Here is a 24,639-nt window from a genome sequence, read left to right on the forward strand (position 1 = left end):
GTGGTAGTGTTGGTGGTTTGGGTTTTCATGTGGTCAGGGAATACATTGCATGTTTACCAGATTTAAGTGGCAGATTAGACAGAGCCCTGTTCAAAAGAACTTGAGCAATGATTGCTTCATAATCAAATATTCAATTAAAATTCACTACTGAAAAAAACTTGAGAAAATTAAATATTTACATAAATCTGGATTTTATAACACTGGTATGTTTCGAGTGTGTGTGTGAAAAAATGAGGTGGGGTTAGTGTCTGACCTCCTCTAACTTCACAAGGCGGAAGGAGAATCAAGATCAACACCCCAAAGCTGATTCCTATGAAGTGAAGGTCAGACTTAACTCCTCTCTCCACCATCTTTACCAATTCTGACACCAACCGTCCCTCCCACAGCACTCTTTACTTCTCTGCTGGGTTCGATAATTCATTGCAATGGCCACACAGAACTCACAGACCATGCTCACAGTTATAGGGTTTATTACAGAAGTAACAGGTTACAGTTTAGATTCAGGAACACTCAGGATACAGTCCTTCGATCACAACAGCCTCTTCTCATGTGTGCCTGTGGGCAGGTGTCTGTCTGGCCCTCGGCCCCTCGGCCAACCTCTGCCCTGCTCAGGAAAGTGTTACAAAGCTCTTTTAGCTCTGCCGATAAGTGCCCAGAGGCATCCCACTCCACCAGTAAGCTTCAACCCAGAGTTGCTCCGCTCTAGCTCTGCAGGTTAGCAGGCCTAGCTCTACCAAGTTCCTGGAGGCACCCTACTCAGCCAGCAAGCCTTCTGTCCAAAGGTGCTCAGCTTTCTTGCTCTGTGGGCCGGTAAGTCCACTGCATTCTCCTGCTGGTCTCCTACCTCTGCTGCTTGTTGTCCTCGGTGTTACAGCTCTCTCTCAGTCTCCTACTTCCAGGAGCTTCTCAATGCAGGGATCCTGGGTTCCAAAGGATGCACTTCACTCCTGGCTCTTCTTTCTTGGTGGTGAAGAGATCCTCCCTTCCCACCTCTGGGATTGCTCATTTTAAGCCTAGAGGGATGGGAAAACCGACCAATCCTTTCATTAGGGTTCCATATGCCTTATTTGCATGGTCCCACCTCCACAGGGTGCCATGGACATTATTTACATTATTAGCAAGCTATCCAGTCCCCTGGTGGGCCACAAGTACCTCATTTGCATAGTCTCACCCAGTGTTTTGTTGGGAGTTCCATAGACTATACTAGAAGGGCCATAATTAGTAATTCACTGCACCACAGGGTATGTGTCAAAAACTCCCTAAATTATAGGCATAGATTGTAAAGGATATAAGGTGTTGATAATATTAGGGTTTCTAATACTGTAATATATCTATCTGATACTTTTATTATAATGCTGGCATACTTAATGGAAATTTGTTTGGTGGGAATTTGTGCAAATATTGCAGCTCTCAAAATTATCCCTGAACAGCCACCTCCTCCACCTCAGGGCTCATCTGACTATTTCAACTCCTTCTCCAATACTTTGTAAGAAGCTGAAGGAATATAAATAACAAGCAACTGAATTATCCTCTACATTTGACATTTTCATGAGAAGGAAGAGTATTTGCATGCAAGCAATTGTACTATTGGGTTTTGATACTGGTAAATATTCGATATGTACAGGACTTTCTAGTATTCCTATATCTTACCACTTTGATATAAGGTATATTGAATATACCAAAGTTGTTGACAGTTATTCCTGTTATCTGTGGTACAAAGTGAAAATGTGGCTCAGAACTGAAATCCTTTGACATCTTTTCTTTTTCCCTGGCTGAATTGAAAAGGCTGGAGAGGTTCTTCAAACGACAAGGAAAAAAAGAGTATAGGCCTATATTACTGAAGTCAGGCTACAATATAAGACAGATATGAAAGGAAAGTTATATTTCTCCTATTTTGTTTTGGTCACTCTATCATTTTGTTTTTATTACTTTGACTGCCGTTAAATATTTTTCCTCCCATCGGTTATTTCCTCTTTAATTTCCTTTTATATTTCTCTACGTTGAGTCCAAGTGTTTCCCTTAGCTGCCTCGGATTTTGTTGAGAGTAGTTCAAGTGATGTCCAAGGCTGTCCTTCCAAAGATGTCATGGATTGAATTATGTCCCCCCCAAAATGTGTGTATCAATTTTTCTGGGCCATGACATTCAGTATTGTGTAGTGTTCCTCCATTTTGTGATGGTAATTTTATGTTAAAGAGTATTAGGTGGATTGGAACACCCTTACAAGGTCACCTTCCTGATTCAATGTAAAGGGAGTTTCCCTGGGGTGTGGCCTGCACCACCTTTTATCTCTCAAGAGATAAAAAAGGAAAAGGAAACAAGTAGAGAGTGGGGGACCTCATACCACCATGAAAATGCAGGGAGCAGAGTGTGTCCTTGAACTTGATGTCCTGCGCTGAGATGCTCCCAGACAAGGGGAAGACTGATATATCACAAGGACCTTCCTCCAGAGCCGACAGGGAGAGAAAATCTTCCCATGGACGAGTGGCCTGAATTTGGACTTCTAGCCTACTGGACTGTGAGAGAATGAACTTCTCTTTGTTAAAGCTATCCACTTGGGATGTTTCTGTTATAGCAGCACTAGATGACTAAGATAAATGATATAGCTTTGACTCCTTTGAATGTTTAATACCTTACCTGACTTTTGTTCAGAAATTCTTTTATTATTCATCTTTCATTCCCCACCCCCTCAGGATCTTTGGCACCTTGGTGGGCTCCTAATGCTGAGAAGAGGCGTCCTGGTAATGCAGTGCTTAAACCGCTTGCCTGCTAAACAAAAGGTTCATGGTTTGAACTCACCAGCCTCCTCTGAGAAAGATGTGGCAGTCTGCTCCCAAAAAGATTACAGCCTTGGAAACCCTATGGGGCAGTTCTACTCTGTCCTGTAGGGTTCCTACGAGTTGGAATCGACTTGATGGCAATGGATTTTGGGGTTTACACTGAGAAAAGACTTACACATTTACAATACTTACCACTTACTACCAGTGGAGTTCCTGGCTTGTACAAATTGTTAACAAATATGGCTGCTAACCAAAAAGCTGGAGGTTTGAGTCCAACCAGAGGTGCCTTGAAAGAAAGCCATGCTAATCAACTTGCAAAAAAATCAGCCATTGAAAATCCTATGAAACAGTTCTACACTGACACGCATGGGATTGCCGTGAGTCAGAATCAACTAGATGGCAACTGCCTTTTTTTGTTTTTGTTTTTCAGTCACCCTCTATTTAGCATCCTGGTATCTTACATTTAGAAATTTACATGGGTGACGAAAAAGGGAGAATCTCATCAGGCCCCTTCTCACTTGGCATATCTTAAAAGAAACACTTTGTGCGTTGAAAATGTGATCTGTGAAGATCTCTCGGCCACCAAGAAAGTCTTGGCTTCTCTTACAGGATCTAGAACAACTGGCCCAGGTGTGGCCCTGTGGAGGCTCCCGCAGTATCTGTTGGAGGGATTCAAGGATTCTGCTTTTTAGCCAATGGGCTCCAAAATGCAGTATCAGAAGATACAGTCTTTATTTTGTCTGTTAGCCAAATCTAGCTTAATCCAAGCCAGAAATGTTTTGAGGGAAGTACTTATTGTATTTACAATTGTAGCTTTATACCAAAGACATTAAGGCATATTAACTTTTACTTTGGAAAGGCTATTTTTTTAAAAAAAATGTGACTTATTCTTGAGCACTAAACTGCAACCAGCAAAGGGCTGCGTGTTTACCAAATGTAATGTGATGCATCTTTTAAAATGCAGCATATCTAAAATTTACAGAGTAAAAATCACTTTTTAAGTTATCTCCACATTCCCATTAATTGTTTTGCAACATAAGAAATGCTTGGAGTCCAAGAATATACAGCCAATTCCAACTCACGGCAGCCGCATGTATGTCAGAGTAGAACTGTGCTCCATATGGCTTTCAAGGGCTTATTTTTCAGAAGTAGATCTCCAGGCCTTTCTTCCAAGGGGCCTCTGGGTGTACTTGAACTTCCAGTCTTTCCATTAACAGCGAATGTGTTAACCTTTTGCCTGCCTGGGGACACCAAATTGTGCATAAGCCAGTTGCCATTGAGTGGACTTCGACTCATGGGACCCCATGTGTGCTGAGTACAACTGCCCTCCGTAGAGTTTTCATGCTTGACCTTTCAGAAGCGGGTTGCCAAGCCTTTCTTCTGAGGTGCCTCTGGGAGGCTTTGAACCACTGAGCTTTCAGTTAGTAGCCAAGAGCTGAAGTATTTGTGCCACCCAGGGACTCCTAGAGTGTGCGTAAACCTGCTGCCATTGAGTCAATTTCTGACTCACAGAGACCTATAGGACAGAATGGAACTTCACCATAGGGTTTCCAAGGAGCGCCTGGTGGATTTGAAAACTGCTGATCTCTTGGTTACGAGCTATAGCACTTAACCACAACGCCACCAGGGTTTTGCCTATAGGCATAAAAAAAGGCATCTATAATTTCAGATCGATACTGTGAACTTTAAATTCATGTCTATTGTAAATGGGTGATATTCAAAAGCATCCTCGGTCCAAAATTCATAATTAGAATATAATCAATATAATGACTAAAAAGGACAGAAGAATTTTTGCTTTTATACTTCAGTGTCTTTTCCCCAAAACTCAAAGGCAAACAGCAGATAGAAAATGAATGTTGTCACCAGTGTAGATCATTCCCCAGGGCCTAAAACAGGTTTTACAATTATTATCATAAACATCTGTTAGCCTACACTTCTCCATGTAACCATTTTATATGACTACAGTAACGATGATTATCAAAAACATTGGGTCGCATGGTTAGCTGGAGGACAGATACCAAAAGTAAAGCTAATAAAATTAAAACAGAAAAAGAAAATTAAGGTAGTTTCAACCAATAAATTCTCTATAAGAAAGAAAAGAAAAGAGCAACACTTGCCATTCTAGCTCAGTATGTATGCTGAGCTCTGTTTTTATGCTGAAAGCCTTCAGTTTGTGGGAGAACATACCACACTTGGTGATTTGAAGACTGCGGTCCTGTGTCTCTCTAAAGCCTTCTTGCCTCATGGCTGGGTTATTAAAATTGTCTCCAGACAAACCTCCTGAACTCCTTCACATCAATTTTGGGTACTTTTTCTGTACTCCCGAAACACTTATTTGATTGTTTTACTCTCTTACTGTGTCCAGAATTAAGTAAGCCTAAACGTCTCACTATGGGAGTCAACATCCACCACAAACTGACTTTGTTTTCATTGTCTGACCTTATCTAAAACTTTCTTCCACTGGAACTTTCTCTTTAGGGCTTATCTTTGACTGTGTTACAAATATCCTAAGATTGTTCTCTTCCTTTGCTCATTGTTCTTCTTTTCCACTAATCCAAATCCCATTTTGCAGGCTGCATTCTCCCAACCCACATCTCTCTCTCCCGTGAGTTCCTCTACTCAATGAATTGATTGAATTACTGCCTCAGTCGTTTTAGTCTACAACCTTCTATTCTTTTACACGCTGATCCTTATAGAAACACGTTCTTCTCTTAGACTGTAAGCCCCTCGAGAACAGCCATGGCTAATTAATCTTGAAATTTCCCTTGGTACCGTCTGGAGTACTATTTCCTCCTATTTCCCCATTGATTGATATACAACTTTCTGATAACACAAAAGTGACCGTGTGGGATTATGTGAATGTAAGCACAAATTCAAACAGAAGCTAGGTATCAGTGTTGTATATTAAAGGTTAAAATTAAATGATGCAAAACAGTTCCTGGTAATTTGGAATCCTCTGCAACCGATTTTTTCAGTTACCTTAAGGCTTGCCTTAATAATAGTAATAACGATAAGCTTGCCTTATTACTTTCGGTTAACGCTCATTTGCAAAACCTTCACTAGTGTTCATCTGGGGGGGGTTATAGGTACAGTTTAGATGCAAGATTAATAAGGAAGATAGATAGTGCGTACATATTGTAATGTTACTAGCCATTTTTTTTCTAAGCAAGTTTCATTTTAAATTCTCCTCAAAGTTACCTTCAGGCAGTGAAATAAAGTACCAGAAAACAGTCACTTATGAAACCAAATTATTCAGTAGCCCTAAATGAGCCTGTTCAGAATCTGAAGTGGAAACTAGAGAAAGTGATTCATAAGTATCCAGGCCACCAAACCTTTGACTCTTGCCTCAAATTTGTGGCTATTTCAGATAAAAGCAACTTATTTGAGATTATTTCCTTCAGTCTGTATTTTCAAGTACTGAAATAATCTCATAATTTAATGAAACTTAAAAGTGTTTCCTTATTTCAGTGTATGTGAGTGTGTGCACACGTGCCCGCGTGTGTGTGTGTGTGTGTGTGTGTGTAGGTAAAATGTCTTCAACTGCCAAACACAATTGGGGAGAAAGGGAAGAAGTTGTAATGCTTTGGTTTGTTAAAAGAACAGTTGCGTCGAGTTGACTCGTGCTCATGGGGACCACGTGTGTCAGAGGAGAACTGCGCTCCGCGGGGTTTTCAATGGCTGGTTTCTCAGAAGCAGGTCACCAGGACTTTCTTCCAAGGTGCCGTGGGGTAGACTTGAACCTCCGACTTATCAGTTAGCAGCGGAGACTATTAACCATTTGCACCATCTGGGGACTCCTGTGGCTCGTTAGACATTTTGTGATGCCAGCTCTGTAAACCATTTTAAAATAGCTCGCATATTTAAATTCCTTTCTATTTATTTTCTCTCATCCTGGCAGATCTTTATAAACAATGAGTGGCATAATTCAGTGAGTGGCAAGAAATTTCCCGTCTTCAATCCAGCAACCGAGGAAAAACTCTGTGAGGTAGAAGAAGGAGATAAGGTGAGTTTCCTAGCACTGGTTCCATTTTATGCCAGGTTTCTTTGTCTCTCTCCATCCTGAGGCCCCAAACTCCACTGCCAGCTTAAGAAGGCATGTCATTTAAAATATTGCTTCTGGGGCTGTCTAAAGAAATTTTCTAAATCGTGCTTGGAGCATAGAGGGCCCTCAGTAGCCATTTAATGGTGGTGAGCCTGTGCTTTGGGGTGCTCCGTTTGATTCTTTTTGTGCTCAGTTTTCTTGCTGGTTTTTTGATTGAAAGAGTATCCAGGTTCACTGTACCAACTGCGCAGGAAATGACTAATCATAGATTTCAAAAGAAACCCTTTATTCCTATTAAATTGTTCTTTTTAAGTTGCTAGATGGAACTGAAACCAAAAGTTAATATGGGATTTTAAAAAGAATATATTGCTAAAATTATTTCATTAAAATCATTGAATTCATACTGATCAATACCTTTAAAACTTCATTTCAAATGATTTAAAATAAATAAGAAGTGTTGTCGTTCTCTAGCTAATAATAATAACAAAAACCAACTTCTGTTTAGTAATAGCTAAAAAACAAAACAAAACAAGCTCTAAATACTGTTTTAATTTAATTTTCAAAGCAACCCTAAAAAGAAGATACTATTCTTAACACTTTTTAGGAATGATGAAGAAAAAGCAGAATAGAAGGGTTGCTTACCTCACTCAAGGTGACTGTTAATAAGTAATGAAATCAGCATTCGAATGCTTCCTTCTGACACCAGAGCCTGTGACTGTCAGGGCTACTGGCTTACCTTGTGATTACTGTAGAAATAAGGTCATATTAAATGACCTCTGGGGAAAGGCAAGTAAAAGTCTACAGAAATTTTATCTGAAACATACCTTAAAAGTGTATGTGTTCCTAAATCTAACTTAATGTATTTTTTCTAGTTTTTAGTTATCCAGATGTTACCACGCGTCGAGTCACCACAACATAAAATACGGTCAGGTCAATTTCTTTTTTGTTGTGTGAAAAGACGATTGGAAGATGAAGTCAGCAAAGCCTAAGGATCATACCATTCATTACACTATGTTTTAATTCGTTGTAGCAGTCACATGTTCTGGGCCTGTCTCTATTGTTTTCACTACTGTCCCCCCAGTAATGAAACTACTAATTTTAATGCGAGGAGCCCTGGGGTGGCCCAAACAGTTAAGTGCTTGGCTGCTAACTGAAAGGTTGGTGGCTCCAACCCATCCAGCAGCTCCCAAAAAGAAAGTTCTAGTCATCTGATTTGGGAAGATTCCAGCCTTGAAAACCCTGCGGGGCAGTTCTACCCTGTCACCTGGGGTTGCTAGGAGTCCACGCACCTAACAACAACAATCTTCATGCATTAAGCCATACAGACCTATTCCGTGATAGCAATAGACCAAAGGAGCTCTTCTGGGTTTGGGGAAGGCCACCAGACTCAGGGTGCAGTATGATCAGAATGAAGTAAGACTGATTTCTGAGGGGGCAGGAGTGCAGAGTTCAGCCACAAGAGTCAACAGATGGAGAAACAGAAACAAAATAGAATTGAGTCAAGTGTCACTTACTTACAGATTTCATTTTTTGTATATACCAAAGAGTTCATCAGGGCATAAATTCTTCAAGGGTTTCTCACTACTTTCAGAAAAAAAAAAAAATCCATGTGCAGTGTTCCTTATAATATTATTCAACCCTTGTCCCATCCACACCCCACCAATCTGAGGTCCAGCTGCACCCTGTCCAGTGCTGTCCCCCAAACATTGCATGCTGGTCATGGCCTCTCTGCTGGGTGCCCTGCACAGTCCTCAAGGCCTAGTTCATATCATCATCTGTAGTAAGAAAACAGAGGTCCCACATTTTTACTTACCCCCTTTCAGTTTCTGACCCTTTTCGTGTAAAATGAGGACATAGGAAAACTTTGGGAATTAAATAAAAAATATGTAGAAGTCTTTAACAGTGCTGAGCACGTAAGAAAGCCTCATTCATTACCAGGTCTTATGTTTCTAAAGCCATCTCTAATATTCCCAGTTAGAATTGTTCTGCTTTGTAACATTATAGAACATGTCATTGGACTCTATTATAACCCTTGTATTTCATAGCTATTGGCTAGTTTGACTGAGGCAGTATGCTTTGTATGGCAATCAACACTAAAAACAGTTGTCATCAACCCCGACTCATGGCAACCCCACGAGTGTCAGGGCAGAACTGTGAGCCAAAGAATTTTCAATGGCTTATTTTTCAGAAGTACATGGCTGAGCCTTTCTTCTGAGGTGCCTCTGGGTGGACTGGAACCTCCAACATTTTGGTTAGCAGCTGAACACCTTAACCATTTGCACCACCCAGAGATCAACACTACACCTCACATTTGTGTCCTCAGTACTTGGTGCACTATAGATTCTGAATCAATGTAACATTCTTCTCCACCAAGCTTTGAATTTCCATAGACCCCACATACTTGGGAAGATACCTGGGGATCCAGTACTAAACTTACTATTAACTAAGGCAGTGACTGTCAAAATTTAGCTTGCCTCAAACCTCCTAGAAGGCTTGTTAAAACACAGTTCACTGTACTCCATCCTCAGAGTTTGTTTTAATAATTGTTGAGTGGGACCCCAAATTTTCACTTCTAACAAATTCTCAAGCGATGCAGATGTTTTTGGGTGGGAAGGGACTATACTTTGAGAACCAGTGAACTGAGATATTGAGCCACACGTTGAATCTCTTCTCAAGTCTTAGCATTTCTTAAGGTTTATGGACTTTAACGAGGAAGGAAGTTGATGCCCAGAAAGTGTTATGGCAGTAACTCTGCACCTCTATGAAATGTTCTAAGCCCAAACTTGGGCAGAAAAATATTGTTCATTCCTGGCAAAATGACATAGGAAACACAGAAACTTGTGTCCTACAAGCCATTGCCAAAAATAAGAAAAAATAAATAAATAAACAAAACCTGTGGCCATTGAGTTGATTCTGACTCACGGCGACCCTATAGGACAGAGTAGAACTGCCCCATAGGGTTTCCAAGGATCGCCAGGTGGATTCAAAGTGCCAACCTTTTGGTTAGCAGCCATAGCTCTTAACCAGGGTTTACACCAAGAATAAGAGGAACACTTATTCTTCACATTCAACCTTTTATCAGGGACTTGTAGAGATCCACACATTACATGAGCTCAAATGTCCCTCTAGTTGCTTGAGTGGCTCTGGCAAGCCTGGGAAATATGTGGGAAGCTTTAATAAAGGGGAAGGTGAGGACAGAGGAAGACCCTGACAGGTGTCTGCTCTTTCCACTCAGGAGGGAGCCTGTGGATCTGTTTTCAGTTTGCAATTCAAAGAAAAAATATTCTTAATGTTTGAACTCAGGGATCTTGAGCATCTAGCTCTGCCACTGGCTTCCGGGATTAGTTTCATCAGTGAAAGGACTCTGAACCTGGAGTTCCAGATGAAACCATGGAAGGTAGCACGAGGACATCGTTGACACTTAGGGGATCTGCCTCCTTTCTCAAGGGCAGCAAGGAAAAGCTGATGATCGCACCCGAAGCTTCGAAATGTTTGTCATTTATTCGCTCTGTGCTTATTGACAAATTATTCCTGCTCAGAAAAGAGCAGGGCTGTCTGCCCAAATGTAAATTAAGGACACTCATTTATATACCGTAAAGCTACGGCTGGCAGGATATTTGATCACTGGGATTAGATTGTTCACTGTATAAACTGCCCATGGAAAGCCACAGTGTGCTTAACATTCAGCACTCCTGTTGCAGCCCGTTCCTTTTGGAGTGATCTACTAACTGTTCTTTTCAAATAATCATTGCTGTTCTCACAGTATTGCCGACAAATGTGCAGTAACCTCCAACAACGCTGCTCAGTGAAAGGTACAAATCTTGTAAATTACATGGTCACAGTAAACCCGATATTCTAGAACTGACGCTTTAGAGAATGAGCCAAGACAGCTTCCGGATTTAATTTAGGAGTAGAATGATGCAAACAATGGGCTGTATCACCTTTCAGTGGTATTAGAAAGAAAGGAGGAGGGGCAAGAACAAATGGAGGTTACAAAGCAAAGCCCAGATGTGGGTGGGAACTGTTTTCTTTTCACTTCCCTGATTCTTCTAGGCTATATTGACTAATCCTGAAAACTGCTTTTAATACTAAAGCATGACCTAGCAAATGAAGGTTGAGATTAAAAGCAAATCTCCATAAAGTAAGTGCCTATGACAGGTGTAAAACTAAAACTGGTCTGATAGCTACTGTCTCCATTTCTGAATGAATTTAATATGGAAGTGTACACCCAGGAGTAATTGAATAGTTAAGTAAGTGGTACTTTCTTCGCTGTGCTTCAAAGGCATTGGGTGTTTCATCATCATTTGAATTGTCTTCATACATTCAAGCTTGTGGTTCCTTACTTAGAAAAAAAAAGTTTTTAAACAGTATAAGGCAAAAGTGTTATTGATGATGGAAAATCTGAGTTAATGTACCTGATTGTTTTCTGGTTAATTCACAAATTGTTATCCCTGGAAATACCGGACCTGAAATAAAAATGTTAGTTCTAGAATAAAAGAAAAAAAAAAACCCTTATACCTAATAATTTTGATTAATATAAAAACTCTTTGTCATATAATGGAATATATCAAAATAAAATTTGCTATGTAAATATCAATATGATTTATATTGCCTTTATCAAAATCTCATAAACTCAATGAGTTTATAAGATAGTAAACAAAATTATTAAGTGTTTATTACCTGCCTTTCATACGCCCAGAACAGTGAGCAATAATACAGCTTATAACAGAGACAGCAGTAATTTTCCCTGCAAAGAAGATCATTATTAGGAAACAACCTTGCACAGCTGTAAGCGTTGGATTTTGGGGTCAGATATAGGATCACACCCTGACTCTACCATCTGCTCGCTCAGACATTCAATATCAATGAGCCACGGTTTATTCACCATGAAACAAGATCCATAGTATTTAACTATAGTGGTAACTTTGGGACTTGATGAGCTAATAGCTTTAAAGAGCTTATCTTAGTGGCTGGAGCTTAGTGGACCCTTAACTAGTAGCTATTATCAAGCTGGATTAGTCTGGAAAGGGTTTAGGTAGATTGTGATATTTGAGGTGGGTCTTAAGAAAAAAAAAAATTTTTTTTTTTTTTTTTCCTAATCAATGTGTAGGATTTTGAAAGGAAAGCGGTACACTGGGAGAGACTTCTAGGGAAGGAGAATTATGGGAACATAAACCGAAAACCAAACCCACTGGCGTCGAGTCAATTCTGACTCATAGCCACCCTATAGGACAGAGTAGAACTGCTCCATAGAGTTTCCAAGGAGTGCCTGGCAGATTCAAACTGCTGACCTTTTGGTTAGCAGCAGTCACACTTAACCACTACGCCACCAGGGTTGCCCATGGGAACATAGGGGAGAATAAGCTTCGGTAGGTGAGGTAGGGCCTAGAGACCTTGAAATTTGCCTGGAATTCTGGGTGTCCCAATCTCCAAAGAGTAGTGGTGAGAGAGCAAGGGCTCTACACAAACTCAGTTCTGCTACATTTACCTATTGACCTTGGGCAAATCTCTTCTCTCCCTTGCTTCAGTTTCTTCATCTGTAAAATGAGGAGCATATTATCTCATAAAACTATTGAGAATTAAATGAGTTGATGTATACAGAGTTATTACAACATTATTGGACACATAGTAAGCACTCCACTGACAGCAGCTATTAAAAATAATTATTTGTTCTAGGAAATCAACCGCATGCTGCATTCATAGGCCCATCATTCTATAGATAAGGCATTGGGCTTAATTTCAACATGCCGACTGTGTAAATGTGCTAGACTTTGGCCTAATGAAGATACAGTGACCACTTACAAGACGCTCCAGTCTATTTTATAGGGTCATTGCCATTGGATTTGCTGATACATTTAGCCTACTGAATTGAATTACCATTTTTCTTGCAGGCAGATGTTGACAAAGCAGTGAAGGCCGCAAGACAAGCTTTTCAGATTGGCTCTCCATGGCGTACTATGGATGCTTCCGAAAGGGGACGGCTGCTATGCAAGTTGGCTGATTTAATGGAAAGGGATCATCTGCTGTTGGCAGTGAGTATTAGCCACGTTGGACAGGTAGTAAGAGCTTTAGAAAACATTTACTGTTTGAACTGGAAAGTCATTAGGTTTTTGTGATTTATATGTGCTGTACAAACAAAATATAAAACATTTCAACTTCTAGATTTTATACAGAAATGTTAACATTGAACTTATTCTCAAATAATAATCTGCACTCTAATTTAGGATGATGTAGTTTCTGCCTCCACAATAGAGTCCACAGTCCAAACTCTGCAAACACTAAGTTAAACCAAATTTCACAGATGTCTTTCCTTGACTCTAGAACTTGTCGGAGCCTTTAACAAAGTCATGTGCTGTATGGAACGCTTAGACTGATACCCTGGGTTTCTCAGACTTGCTTGATCACTGACCTCTTTTAGTGGAAAATCTACTGGGGTCTGTTAAGATTTCCCAGAATATTTTTCTAAAATAAATCTTATTTCTCCTTAGTCTATTCCACTAAGACACTTAATAGTGACTACTTTTTCTCTCCCGAAAATGTATCTGTTCATTTGATTAACTTAAGATCTATTAGAATAAGTTAAAAAGTCTGATTATTTATGTGCTTACAGAAGTTATGTTTTTGTATATACTCCTCTTAAAAATATGTATTTTACCAGATAGATGAGTCAGCATTTAATATGGGAGGTGTGTGCTTCCTTGTTTTCTTTTTCTCAATTGCGTGTTATAGGGAAATCAATTCAACCACAAACCAATACCAAGATCTAGTTTCATAATAAATGTTTATTATCTTTAGAATCTTAAAGAGGCAGTAAAGAAGAGCCCTACAATCTTTTTTAATCAGCAGTAAAAGCAAACAAACAAAATTAACCCATTGCCATCAAGTCAATTCTGACTCATAGCAACCCTATAAGGGCAGAGTAGAACTGCCCCGTAGGGTTTCCAAGGAGTGCCTGGTGGATTTGAACTGCCAACCTTTTGGTTAACAGCTGAACTCTTAACCACTAAAATACCATCTATTACACAAGGATTTAGCATAATTCAAAGTATGCAAAAATACAGAGCCAGAAGCTATGTGCAATAAAACTACATTAACCAAAATGTCCTGCAGGAAGAAAGCAGGATTTACTAAAACTTGGCTTCTCTCATTTATCTAATCTGTGGATTATAGAGTGTTGAATGCCTCTGTCAGCAGAAGTTTCTAAGGGAAAAAATAGCAGACATACAGAAATCATGTTTGATTTAATTTTGAGACGACAGACAGTATAATCCAAAGACAGAAGATGGTATAACAGAACATGTCATTCCCTCAGCTGCAGATTCCTGCCAGGTAACCACCCCAGCAGAATGTTAGGTCTCAAAGAGCTCTTTAAAGTTCTGCTGAATAAAAGAAGGAAAAGAGAAGATAGGCTATTCTATAATGGTTAGTGCACCAGACTAGAAAAGGTTCAACTTTACAGCTTGGCCATTCAAATGATAATTATGACAATAGCAAAATTGAGAGTATCAAAATCAAAAGAAAAAAAAAGTCTCGTTTTGTGAAGAAAATTCTGTGTATGTAACAATTTGAATAATCATAAAAATAACCACATTTGAAACATTTCAATTCATCTTAATTCATTTCTAATTTATAATCTAAACACTATGGCTCTTATTCTAGACTGGAGCATTCAGGGATGAAAGGTGTAGGTGTTACTCAAGTTTGTGTGACTAGACTGGTTATATCCAGATGAAAAGCAAAAATTAAAAAATAACTATTGAAACATCATTAATAGTCACTGACACTAAATTGTCACCCTCGGTTGGATTATACAATAGGTAAAACTCTGTTGGAACTCTGATCTGCCTAAGGAGACTTGTCCATAGTTTGCACAACAGACTTTTCCAAATCTTTAAATTTTGATTTCATTTTGCGCAGTTCATTTCTAAGTGCATCTCTTTCTTCTCGCATTTTTACTATGAGTGTCAAGGAGAAACCACGTGGCAATATTAAGATTTTGCTTAGAAATATCATCAGCCAGATATTTAAGTTCATCACTTACAAGTTCTACCTTCAACCAAATATTTGAACTTATTTCAAACAAGTTCATTTCCACTCCATAAAAGCATCACCCCTCCTCCATTATCCAGGCACATGTTCATCATTTTCTTTTAAAGCCTCACCAGAAGCACATGTAATGTTCACATCTCTAGCAACACTCTGTTACTAGCGCCATGTGTATTCTCTAAGACGATAGAGATTTTCTCTGTCACTTCCTTCTGAACCCTCACCAGAATTGCCCTTGATGTCCGTAATTCTACCAACCGTCTCTCAAAGGCAGTCTAGGCTTTTAGTATAGGTATCTTAAAACTATTCTAGCCTCTACCCATTACCCAATTCCAAAACCACTTCCACATTTTTGGCATCTGTTAGAGCAGCACCCCACTTCCGGTACCAAATTCTGTCTTAATTATCTAGTGCTGCTAAAACAGAAATACCACAAGTGTATGGCTTTAAAAGACAGAAATTCATTCTTTCACGGTTTAGGAGCCTAGTAGTCCAAATTCAGGACACCAACTCTAGGGGAAGGCTTTCTCCCTGTCTCAGCTCTGGGAGATGGTTCTTGTCTGCTTTCAACCTCTGTGTGCTCAGCATTTCTTGGAAATCTCCATGGGTCTTGGCTTCAATCTTCCTCTGGGTCTAGTAGGTTCTCAGTGGAGGGACCCCAGATCCAGAGGACATGCTCCACTCTCAGCTCTTCTTTCTCAGTGGTAATGATGTTCCACACCTCTCACTCATTTCTCACTGGGCAGCTAACTGAAAGGTAGGTGGTTTAAACACACCAGCAGCTCTGTGGGAGAAAGCCTGCTTCTGTCCTATAGGGTTGCTGTGAGTTGGAATCAACTCAATGGTAAGAGGTTAAGATAAAAGATGTGATTCAAGCAAGGGCATGACTTAAGTAAGGGTGTGATTTGAGTCAGAAACCCTGGTGGTGCAGTGATTAAGTGCTACGGCTGCTAACCAAAAGGTCAGCAGTTCGAATCTACCAGGCGCTCCTTGGAAACTCTGTGGGGCGGCTCTGCTCTGTCCTATAGGGTCTCTATGAGTCAGAATCACTCGATGGCAATGGGTTACAGGTGATTTGAGTATACCCTCTTGTAAGGCTGTGACTCAAGATATATCCCACATTGATCCTGCCTCACTAACATATAGAGGCTAGGATTTATAACACATCAGAAAATGGGGGATAATTATATCAGATGACAAAATGGAGGACAATCACACGATACTGGGAATCATGGCCTAGCCAAGTTGACCCATATTTGGGGGACACAATTCAATCTATAACAGTTGGTTTTCTGGAGCACACTCATAATATGATGGGAGGACCACTATGGTTTAGAAACCAGAATCCAATTACTATTTCTGCCTGGATCTTGCAACAAGTTATTTTAACTATTTTTTTATTTCTTCGCTTTTTAAATGAGGTTAGACAAGATAAAGTGACTTATTCATTCCATACCCAAATTTCTGTTAAAGGAAAAAACCAAACCCATTGCCATCAAGTTGATTCTGACTCAAAGCGACTCCACAGGACAGAGTAGAAATGGTTTCCAAGGTTGTAGTCTTTACAGAAGCAGACTGCCACACCTTTTTCCAGTGGAGCAGCTGATGGGTTGCAACCACTGATCTTTCAGTTAGCAACCAAGCACTTTTACCACTGTGCTACCAGGGCTCCTACCAAAATTCTATAACACATAATTATTCAAAATATTGGCAATATATATATTCACAAGGAGCCATGGTGGTGCAATGGTTAAAGCACCCAGCTGCTAACAGAATGGTTGATGGTTGGAACCAATCAGGTGCTCCAGGGAAGAAAGATGTGGCACTCTGCTTCAGTAAAGATTACAGCCTTGGAAACCCTATGGGGTGGTTCTACTCTGTGTTGTAGGTTCACTATGAGTTGGAATTGACTTGACGGATAATGGGTTTGGTCTTGGGTATATATTTTCATACATATTCTTTAATCTAGAAATTTTCTAGAAGTTGAGATTTGACATTTGATCTCTTTTTCAGACACTAGACTCAATGAATGCTGGAAAACTATTTGCCAGTTCGTATCTGGTGAATTTAGGAAACGCCATAAAAACATTACGCTACTGTGCAGGCTGGGCTGACAAGATCCAGGGTCGAACAATACCAATTGGTGAGTAGCTTTGAGAAACCACCAGGGATGGGGTATGGCAGAGGAAATTACTGCAGAGATGAATAATTCCAAACTCTTCTTTTAAAAATGCCAACCAAACAAAGCAAATTTATTTTCTCCTTGACTTGGAGAAAATTCAGTTCTGAACCTGAAAGCTCTGTTAAGATTTATCAAATGGCTTTTAAAATTGTTTCAGCAAAATCCCACTGTATATTTTAGCAAACACTGAAGTAAGCACATTCTTTTGGCCACAACTACTGATTTAAGACAACTGGCTCTCTAAGGACCCAAACTTTTCAAAGGTGGCCTCTGAACTTATATATTTGTGTTGTATTCGAAGAGTGACATTTATAACTATCCATAATTTTTGTTTTATAATGTAATTATTGAAGCCTCTTTTCTTGTTCCAGAATGAGTCTGTTATAGTCGTCTGTACCTGGTCTAACTCAGTGTAATCAGACCAGGGTAATTCAACAAACTAATTCACGCTGATTTGTTTCAAATAGCTTTAGTCAGAACAAGATGGCACTGGGTTCATAGCTGACTTAAGAAGTCATGTGTGTGAATATGTGCGTATGTCTCATTTTAGTGAAGGCATGCTCACACTGAGAAAGAAATGTGAAAAAGCACCAACTTGGAAGACAGTATGGGTGGAGTTTAATCCATATAAACTTATTGACTGTAGGATTACAACCACCTCCAGTCTGGTCCTGATGTGCACTTCCAGACTAATCGGAGCATCCAGTAGGTTTGAAGTGATATCTGGGAAGTTAAAAGGGGAGAGTGAGGCCATGGTGGTCCCAAGGAATTTGGTTCTTTCAGTAACTGTTTATTTATCCTTTGACAAATGGGAGGTGCCATTTCAAGTCCAAATAGACCTTGATAAGGAGAGTTCTTGCTGTGACCGCCAGGAGGCATCTGTGGGAACTAGGACAGAACAGAAAATAAAGCAGAATGTAGTGCCCAGGCCGACCACATCAAACTCTGAGGCGTGTGACTCAGTCAAGTTCAGGTTGAAATAAGTGTCTTTTTTTCTGGCTTTTTATTTTATTTTTTCATGAATTAAGAGTGTTTGCTTCTATTGTTCAATAGGTACAAAAAGAACATTTTAGAACAAACCACTAGGAAAGGCTATATATCTTGTTCCTTTTAGGGACTGTTTTTTTTCCTACTATTTTCTAACTTTAGTATTTTTTAAATTCTATTACTTCTTTTCTCTTTTTTAAAGCTTATTACTTGTAGAAGTTATAGCTGTCATAAATACATTTTATCATGGTTCTTAGCCACACACCTACTTCCTTTCTCTATAAAATTTTGAGAATAGAATAATATAGAAAGCAGCCCTCTTACTCAGTGAGAAATAGAATCAATTACCTTTCAGATCTGTACGAATAACTTCAAATATAAGAATCCGCACATAGTCAATTCCTATGAGGCAGAGGTCAGACATACCTTCACCCTCCAGCCTTCATTACCAATTCTGACACCAGCCGTCCCTCCCACAGCACTCTCTGCGTCTCTTCTGGATTCAATAATCTGTAGCAATGTGACCACACAGAACTCACAGACCATACTAAGGGTTAAGTGGTTTATTAAGGAACAGGATACAACTCGGAATCAGGATCAACAGGCTAGAACTCAGGGTCAGGGTTAGAAAGCATGTAGGCAAAGTCTCCCTTCTTCAGTGCGGGATAGCTCTCTCAGCTCTTCTTGATCTTGCAGGCCTCCTCTTGGTCCTTTCAGAAAGGCTTCTCTCAGCCCCTCGGGACAGGCTTCTCTTCGCCGTGCCATTTATCAGTGCTGGCTCTGCCTCTGGGCCCCTTCTGAGCCTGTTGCTGTCTTCAGTGTTATAGCCCATGACCACGTTACAGCTCCTTTAGACGTTCCTTGCCACCTCTCTCTCAGCTTCTTCTCTCTTTTCTCTTCTGCTCCTTCTTGCTACTTCTCTTCCTCCTTCTTTCTGTCTCAAAAACCTCCGTGAGCTTGGCTGCTTATATACTCCTTGTCGATTTCAAGGCATGGCCCCTCTCAGCAGGGGCCACAAACTGGCCAATCCCTTCTTGGTAGGCCACAGACACTTCATTTGCGTAGTCAGGCTATAGTCACCGCATTTTCATAATCTATTGACTAAGACCTGTAAGGTGCATACCAGTCACAGGGCAGGCTGTGGCCCAGGACCAGGCAAAAATGTATCAAACCTGTCTGCAGCTTCCCCAGGAAATGTCAATCAACCTATAGAAAAGTAATAAATTGTCTGGGGTAGAAACCCAGGGCAAAGGTAATTCCTTAGGGCTGAGGGGAAAAAAAACCTCTCAAGCTGTTTTTCCAAAGAACCAAGGCAAAAGGCTACATAAAAGGACTCATTTCACCACAAGATATTTTCAAGTTTTAAGCATCTTTGCTTTGACCTAACTCAGTCTCACAATTCCAATCATTCCAAATTACTACTTAGGGGCTCAAATTTTCATTTTGTAAGTACTGGGAGATATATATATATAGAGAGAGAGATATATATAGATATATATAGAGAGAGATATATATAGATATATATATATAAAATATATATAGATATATATATATTACTTTTTGCCTACACCTTCCTCTCACATAAGCCTTAAATCATCATTTCATGAATGTCAAATATATTTGTCTAAATATGATTCTGTGTATATTTTATTTTCCAGATGGAAACTTTTTTACTTATACAAGACATGAGCCTATTGGTGTGTGTGGTCAAATCATTCCTGTAAGTTGGTCTCCTGTATAATTTTCAATCTTAATAATAAAATTCTAAGTAGTTGTAAATCTATTCAATTGAGCAATGAAGCTTTCTCCAACACAAATGGATCCCTATGTATTTGCTGAATTCAGAGCAAATTGTACGACATGTTGAACCTGAGTCTCCCTGTGACTCAATTTTCTGGATATGAACTTGGTTGTCCAGAAACAGTGGCGTCACTAAGCTTGGTGTGACCCAGTGCTGAAACTCCTGGTGTCCACCCCACAGGGACCTCTACCCATACTAGACCATACAGAATCCTTAGTAATGTTTATTATCAATTTTACTCACAGAATAATATGTGATAAACATAGTTTTAAATTGCTTAAATGTAATATTCTTAGATTATATGAATACTAACAACAAAACTGTTGTATAGTCTTTCTACGTTGAATTACATCATCAGTTACGTTATTAGTCATTGAGCAAAAGCTTTTTTAATTTTTCCTACTTTAATTGCTACTTCATTCTCAAAAAAGCTATTGATATGGTTCACAGATTCTGATTAGTACAATATTGTAGCTAAAGCCCCAGAAAATTTGGCAAAATCAGTGACTAGAAAACCCCCAGCATCAACACAAACAACAGTGAGGCCTTGTAGCGCGTGCAGACGAAACCACGTGATTCAAAGCACGGTTGTAAGGCAGTAATAATGACAGCTCTGACCTGAGTGCGTTAGAAAATTCGAAAAATAAATTAACATAGAGCTTTAGCCTTGTAGGTATATTGATACATGTAAACTGGGCTTTCGAAAAATGTTTTATTGTTACAACTAAATGCAGGGATATTTTTATAAAAAATAAATTTCTCCTGAATTACAGCAAAAAAATTTTACAGTCATTTTGGTGTCACCCCGTCTGACAGTGTCACCCAGTATGGTCCACACTCTCTCGTGACAACACTGTCCAGAAACCTCTTTGTATCTTGATATACCCCTGGAGTGTGTTTCAATATTACAGCATCAACAAACCGTAACCTTTTACTCTATGGGCTCTTTTGAAAAGCAAGTAGTATTGCATATTCTTTGTAAGATCCATGCTTTACATGCATGTGGCAAAATGGCCATCGCCAGCCCATCTGCCACAGGACACCATTTTAGGGGAATGTCCTAGGCCCTACTACTCTCCAACACATTTTATCTCCATGTTGGGACTTCGCATCATGGGGAATAGTAGCAATCAGATTGTTCAAATCCTAGAAGAATTTCGTTTTTCAATTTAAAATTCAAGAAAAAGTGCCAGAGGTATTTGGAGCACTATAGGGAACATATCCTGCCCTTAGATAAGAAGCTCTGATGCTCCACATTCCTCTCAGAGAAGGTAGGATTCTAAGGCATCAGGATGATTTCCTTTGAAGCCCAACAAACAGGAGACGACCTAAATGATTTCACTTTGGCTGGCATATCCAAAAGTGCCAAATGAAAAGATGATGAAGGGTTCTCAAGCTGAATCTCTTGCTACAAGGATTTTGGAACAAATCAGCATTTTGAATGATTCATTAGTTCAAAAAAAATCCATAAATGCTGCATAATCCTGAATACTAATATTAGCTAATATTTTTTGTACTATGGTGAATGGCGGAGCCCTGGTGGTGCAGTAGTTAAGAGCTAGCTTGGCTGCTAAGCAAAAGGTCAGCAGTTTGAAGCCACCAGCCGCTCCTTAGAAGCCTTGTGGAGCAGCTCTACTCTGTCCTATAGGGTTGCTATGAGTTGGAATCGACCTGACAGCAACGGGTTTTGTGGTGAACTAGTCACTGACTGGTCACTGTTCATAAGCACTTGGCCTACGTTCTCGATTCATTCTCAGGACAGCCTTCTGAGGTAGAGAGGCCTGTTTTCAGCATTTACAGCTTGACAACACACAGAGAGCAAATAACTTGTGTGAGTTCACATGGCTGGCCAGGGATCGAGCCAACCCTAGACTTCTTGGTTTTTTAACAACATATTAGTCTTAAAAATAACTATTTAATAATACTATTGGGTAAAGAATTACAGGAAATGACCTACTGGAGGAAGGGAATAATTACACTTTTTAAATGCAGGTAACTTACAGTATGTTTAATAGTAAGGGTGGACTCTCAAGCCATGCAATGGTATTTTTCATAATGGGAAAAGAACTCAAATCAACAGTTGAATAATTTCAGAACTCTTTCCTGCTCCTTCCCCATACCTAATTTATTTAGAGCTTTTTAGCATTCACAATTTGCTTTTAGCAATGAATTTAAGTAAACTATTCCAGATGATTATACAAAACTACTACAATTACTACTATTTAACATCTACAAGGTGTGTATAATGTAAAAGTTCGATTAGCAAATGTGCTTTCCTGCACTAAAAAGACTCTATTGTTCTATATTCATCATAGTGGAATTTCCCGCTGGTTATGCTCATTTGGAAGTTAGGGCCTGCCCTTTGTTGTGGAAACACCGTGATTGTCAAACCAGCAGAGCAAACCCCTCTCACGGCTCTTCATGTGGCATCTTTAATAAAAGAGGTAAGTGTCCTAAATCGAAATAGACACAGGAACTCAGGAGTCCTAATTTATAATGGGAAGACCTCCGTGGGCGCTACAGTAAACTCCATTCTCAGCAAATGGCTCCTGTCCAATGGTGGGGACGTCTTTAGCATTGTTGCTGGCTTGGATTTCTGGCAGTCAACCCAAATGAACTGCTTCTCAGAGATGCCAGACTCCAAGGCTCAGTGTCACACAGTCATCTTATGATCACTTTTCTCTTTCTTTTGCACATCTCTTGTGGACACAAATTCCTGTTGAAATTCATTTGGCTTCCTTTCAAATGTTAAAGTGTAAGTTGGTTTGTAACTGCCATGAATGCTCTGCAAAGTTGTTTAAACTAGTCCATCCAAGGAGTCTCTGAGTAGTGCAAAGGGTTAACCTTTTTTGCTCTGCTGCTCATTGAAAGATTGGTGGTTAGAGGACACTCAGAGGCACCTCACAAGAAAGGCCTGGCAATCTCCTTCCAAAAAATCAGCTGTTAAAAACTCTGTGAAGTACAGTTCTGCTCTGACACACATGGAGTCACCATGAGTCAGCATCAGCTCGATGACAGCTGGTTAGACCACCCAGATGCTCCCTGGTTTGCAGCTGCAGCGTCACATGGCTTTCTTCCTCTGTCTCTCTGCCTCTGTGTATCTTCTCCTCCTCTTTTACAAAGACACCAGTCCTATAGGACCAGGACTCAACCTGCTCCAGTATGACCATCTCACCCTAATTAATAACATCTTCAAAGACCCTATTTCCAAAAAGAATCACACTCACAGGTACAGGAGGTAAGATTTCAACAAACCTTTTTGGGAGATAAAATTCAATTCATAACACAGACCACCATCTTTTTGAGTTACTATTATGAGATTAAGGAGCACTGTCAGTGCAATGGTTAAGCACTTAGTTACTAACTGAGAGGTCGGCACTTTGAACCCACCTGTGGTTCCGGGTTAGAAAAGACCTGGCAATCTGCTCCTGTAAAGATCACAGTGTAGGAAACCCTATGGGGCAGTTCTACCCTGTCCTGTAGGGAGCTGTGAGTTGGAATTGACTCAAGGCCCACCACCACTGCCACATTCTGAAATTTGAGACAGCTGTCATTCGGACAATGCCTAAGTCAAACGTGGGTTTATCATGAGGAGAAATGGTCCCTTGATAATGAACATTTAAGGTTATTTTATGTGGACTAAGAAATTAAATGATAATAATAAAATAATAAAACCCCTTAAGTGAATTTTTCTTAGTCGGTGGCACAGTGGTTAAGCACTCAGCTGTGAGCCAGAAAGTGGTGTTTTGAACTCACCAGCCCCTCTACCCTCCATCCCATAAAGACTGCAGCCTTGGAAACTATGGGACAGTTCTATTCTGTCCTGTAGTGTCACTAGGGGTAGGAATTGACTTAGGGGTAGTGGGTTCTGGAGGAAACTTTAAAAGATTCGCATAGAGACAGCCTCAATCTCATAACCTCCTCTTCTTTCATAGTATTAAATTCTCTGTTCTGCTGTAAGTTTTTTGCTTTATGCCTTTTAGGCAGGGTTTCCTCCAGGGGTGGTGAATATTGTGCCCGGTTATGGGCCCACCGCAGGAGCAGCCATTTCATCCCACATGGACATTGACAAAGTGGCGTTCACAGGATCAACAGAGGTGAGATCATTTACTCAGGCTGGCAATAATGAATGCCAGCCTCTCCAGTGGTCAGAAGCATGCTTTGTAACAATTTTTGAGCCGACACTTCCTTAAAACAAAAGTCCTCTCTAGTGATTTATTCCTGATTCTCGCCTTCACGTATGTTTATAGAACATAAGCAGCTGTGGTTTGGAGGAGACGAGATATCTGCAGCAAACTCAGGAGACCAGAGTAAATGGTTTTTAGCGTGTTTATTATCTTCTCTGCCAGTTAGGCCTTGGTGTATGATTAGTAAGGTTTACGGTAGAAAATATAAATTAGGCCACAGTGATTTGTATGAATGAACGTAATTTTATTATTGTGTAGGTTCTGAAAATTAAATAGCAGAGCCTGACCCTCAGCTCCTTGTTTGGGGGCTCTCACTTCCCTGGACATTCCGAAAGGGAGCCAGAAACCCAGCTGCCCTGGATGTTCCTTTGGGCCCAGCCTCACTTCTCTGCCTTCTTTCTGGCTCCAGCTTGATCATCCAGAACTTGAAAGAACTCAGCCATGGGCACTGCGAGGAAAGACAGGAGGAATAAAGAGAGAACAGTTTCTTTCTCTGTTTGGGGAATGAGTTCCTATCTATTGAGATTTTCTGTCCTAAGCAAAGGAATGGGGTGAAATGACACTGTATCAAGCAGAAACATTCTTGAGTCATTCTATTAGACTATGTGGTATTGTT

The 24,639-nt window shown here is 40.0% G+C and overlaps 1 protein-coding gene across 1 annotated transcript in view; it reads left to right on the forward strand.

The window, feature by feature from the left end:
• Positions 1-24,639, forward strand: part of LOC100661525 (aldehyde dehydrogenase 1A1-like) — a 53,857-nt gene that overhangs the window by 8,883 nt on the left and 20,335 nt on the right. The window contains exons 2-7 of the mRNA XM_023544745.2: positions 6,677-6,781; positions 12,712-12,852; positions 16,880-17,009; positions 19,694-19,755; positions 22,152-22,280; positions 23,820-23,933. Of these exons, the coding sequence (XP_023400513.2) occupies positions 6,677-6,781; positions 12,712-12,852; positions 16,880-17,009; positions 19,694-19,755; positions 22,152-22,280; positions 23,820-23,933 (681 nt within the window). The remainder of the gene's footprint in view (positions 1-6,676; positions 6,782-12,711; positions 12,853-16,879; positions 17,010-19,693; positions 19,756-22,151; positions 22,281-23,819; positions 23,934-24,639) is intronic.

This window comes from Loxodonta africana, chromosome 9 (genome assembly GCF_030014295.1).
Source record: "Loxodonta africana isolate mLoxAfr1 chromosome 9, mLoxAfr1.hap2, whole genome shotgun sequence".
Taxonomy (NCBI): Eukaryota; Metazoa; Chordata; class Mammalia; order Proboscidea; family Elephantidae; genus Loxodonta; species Loxodonta africana.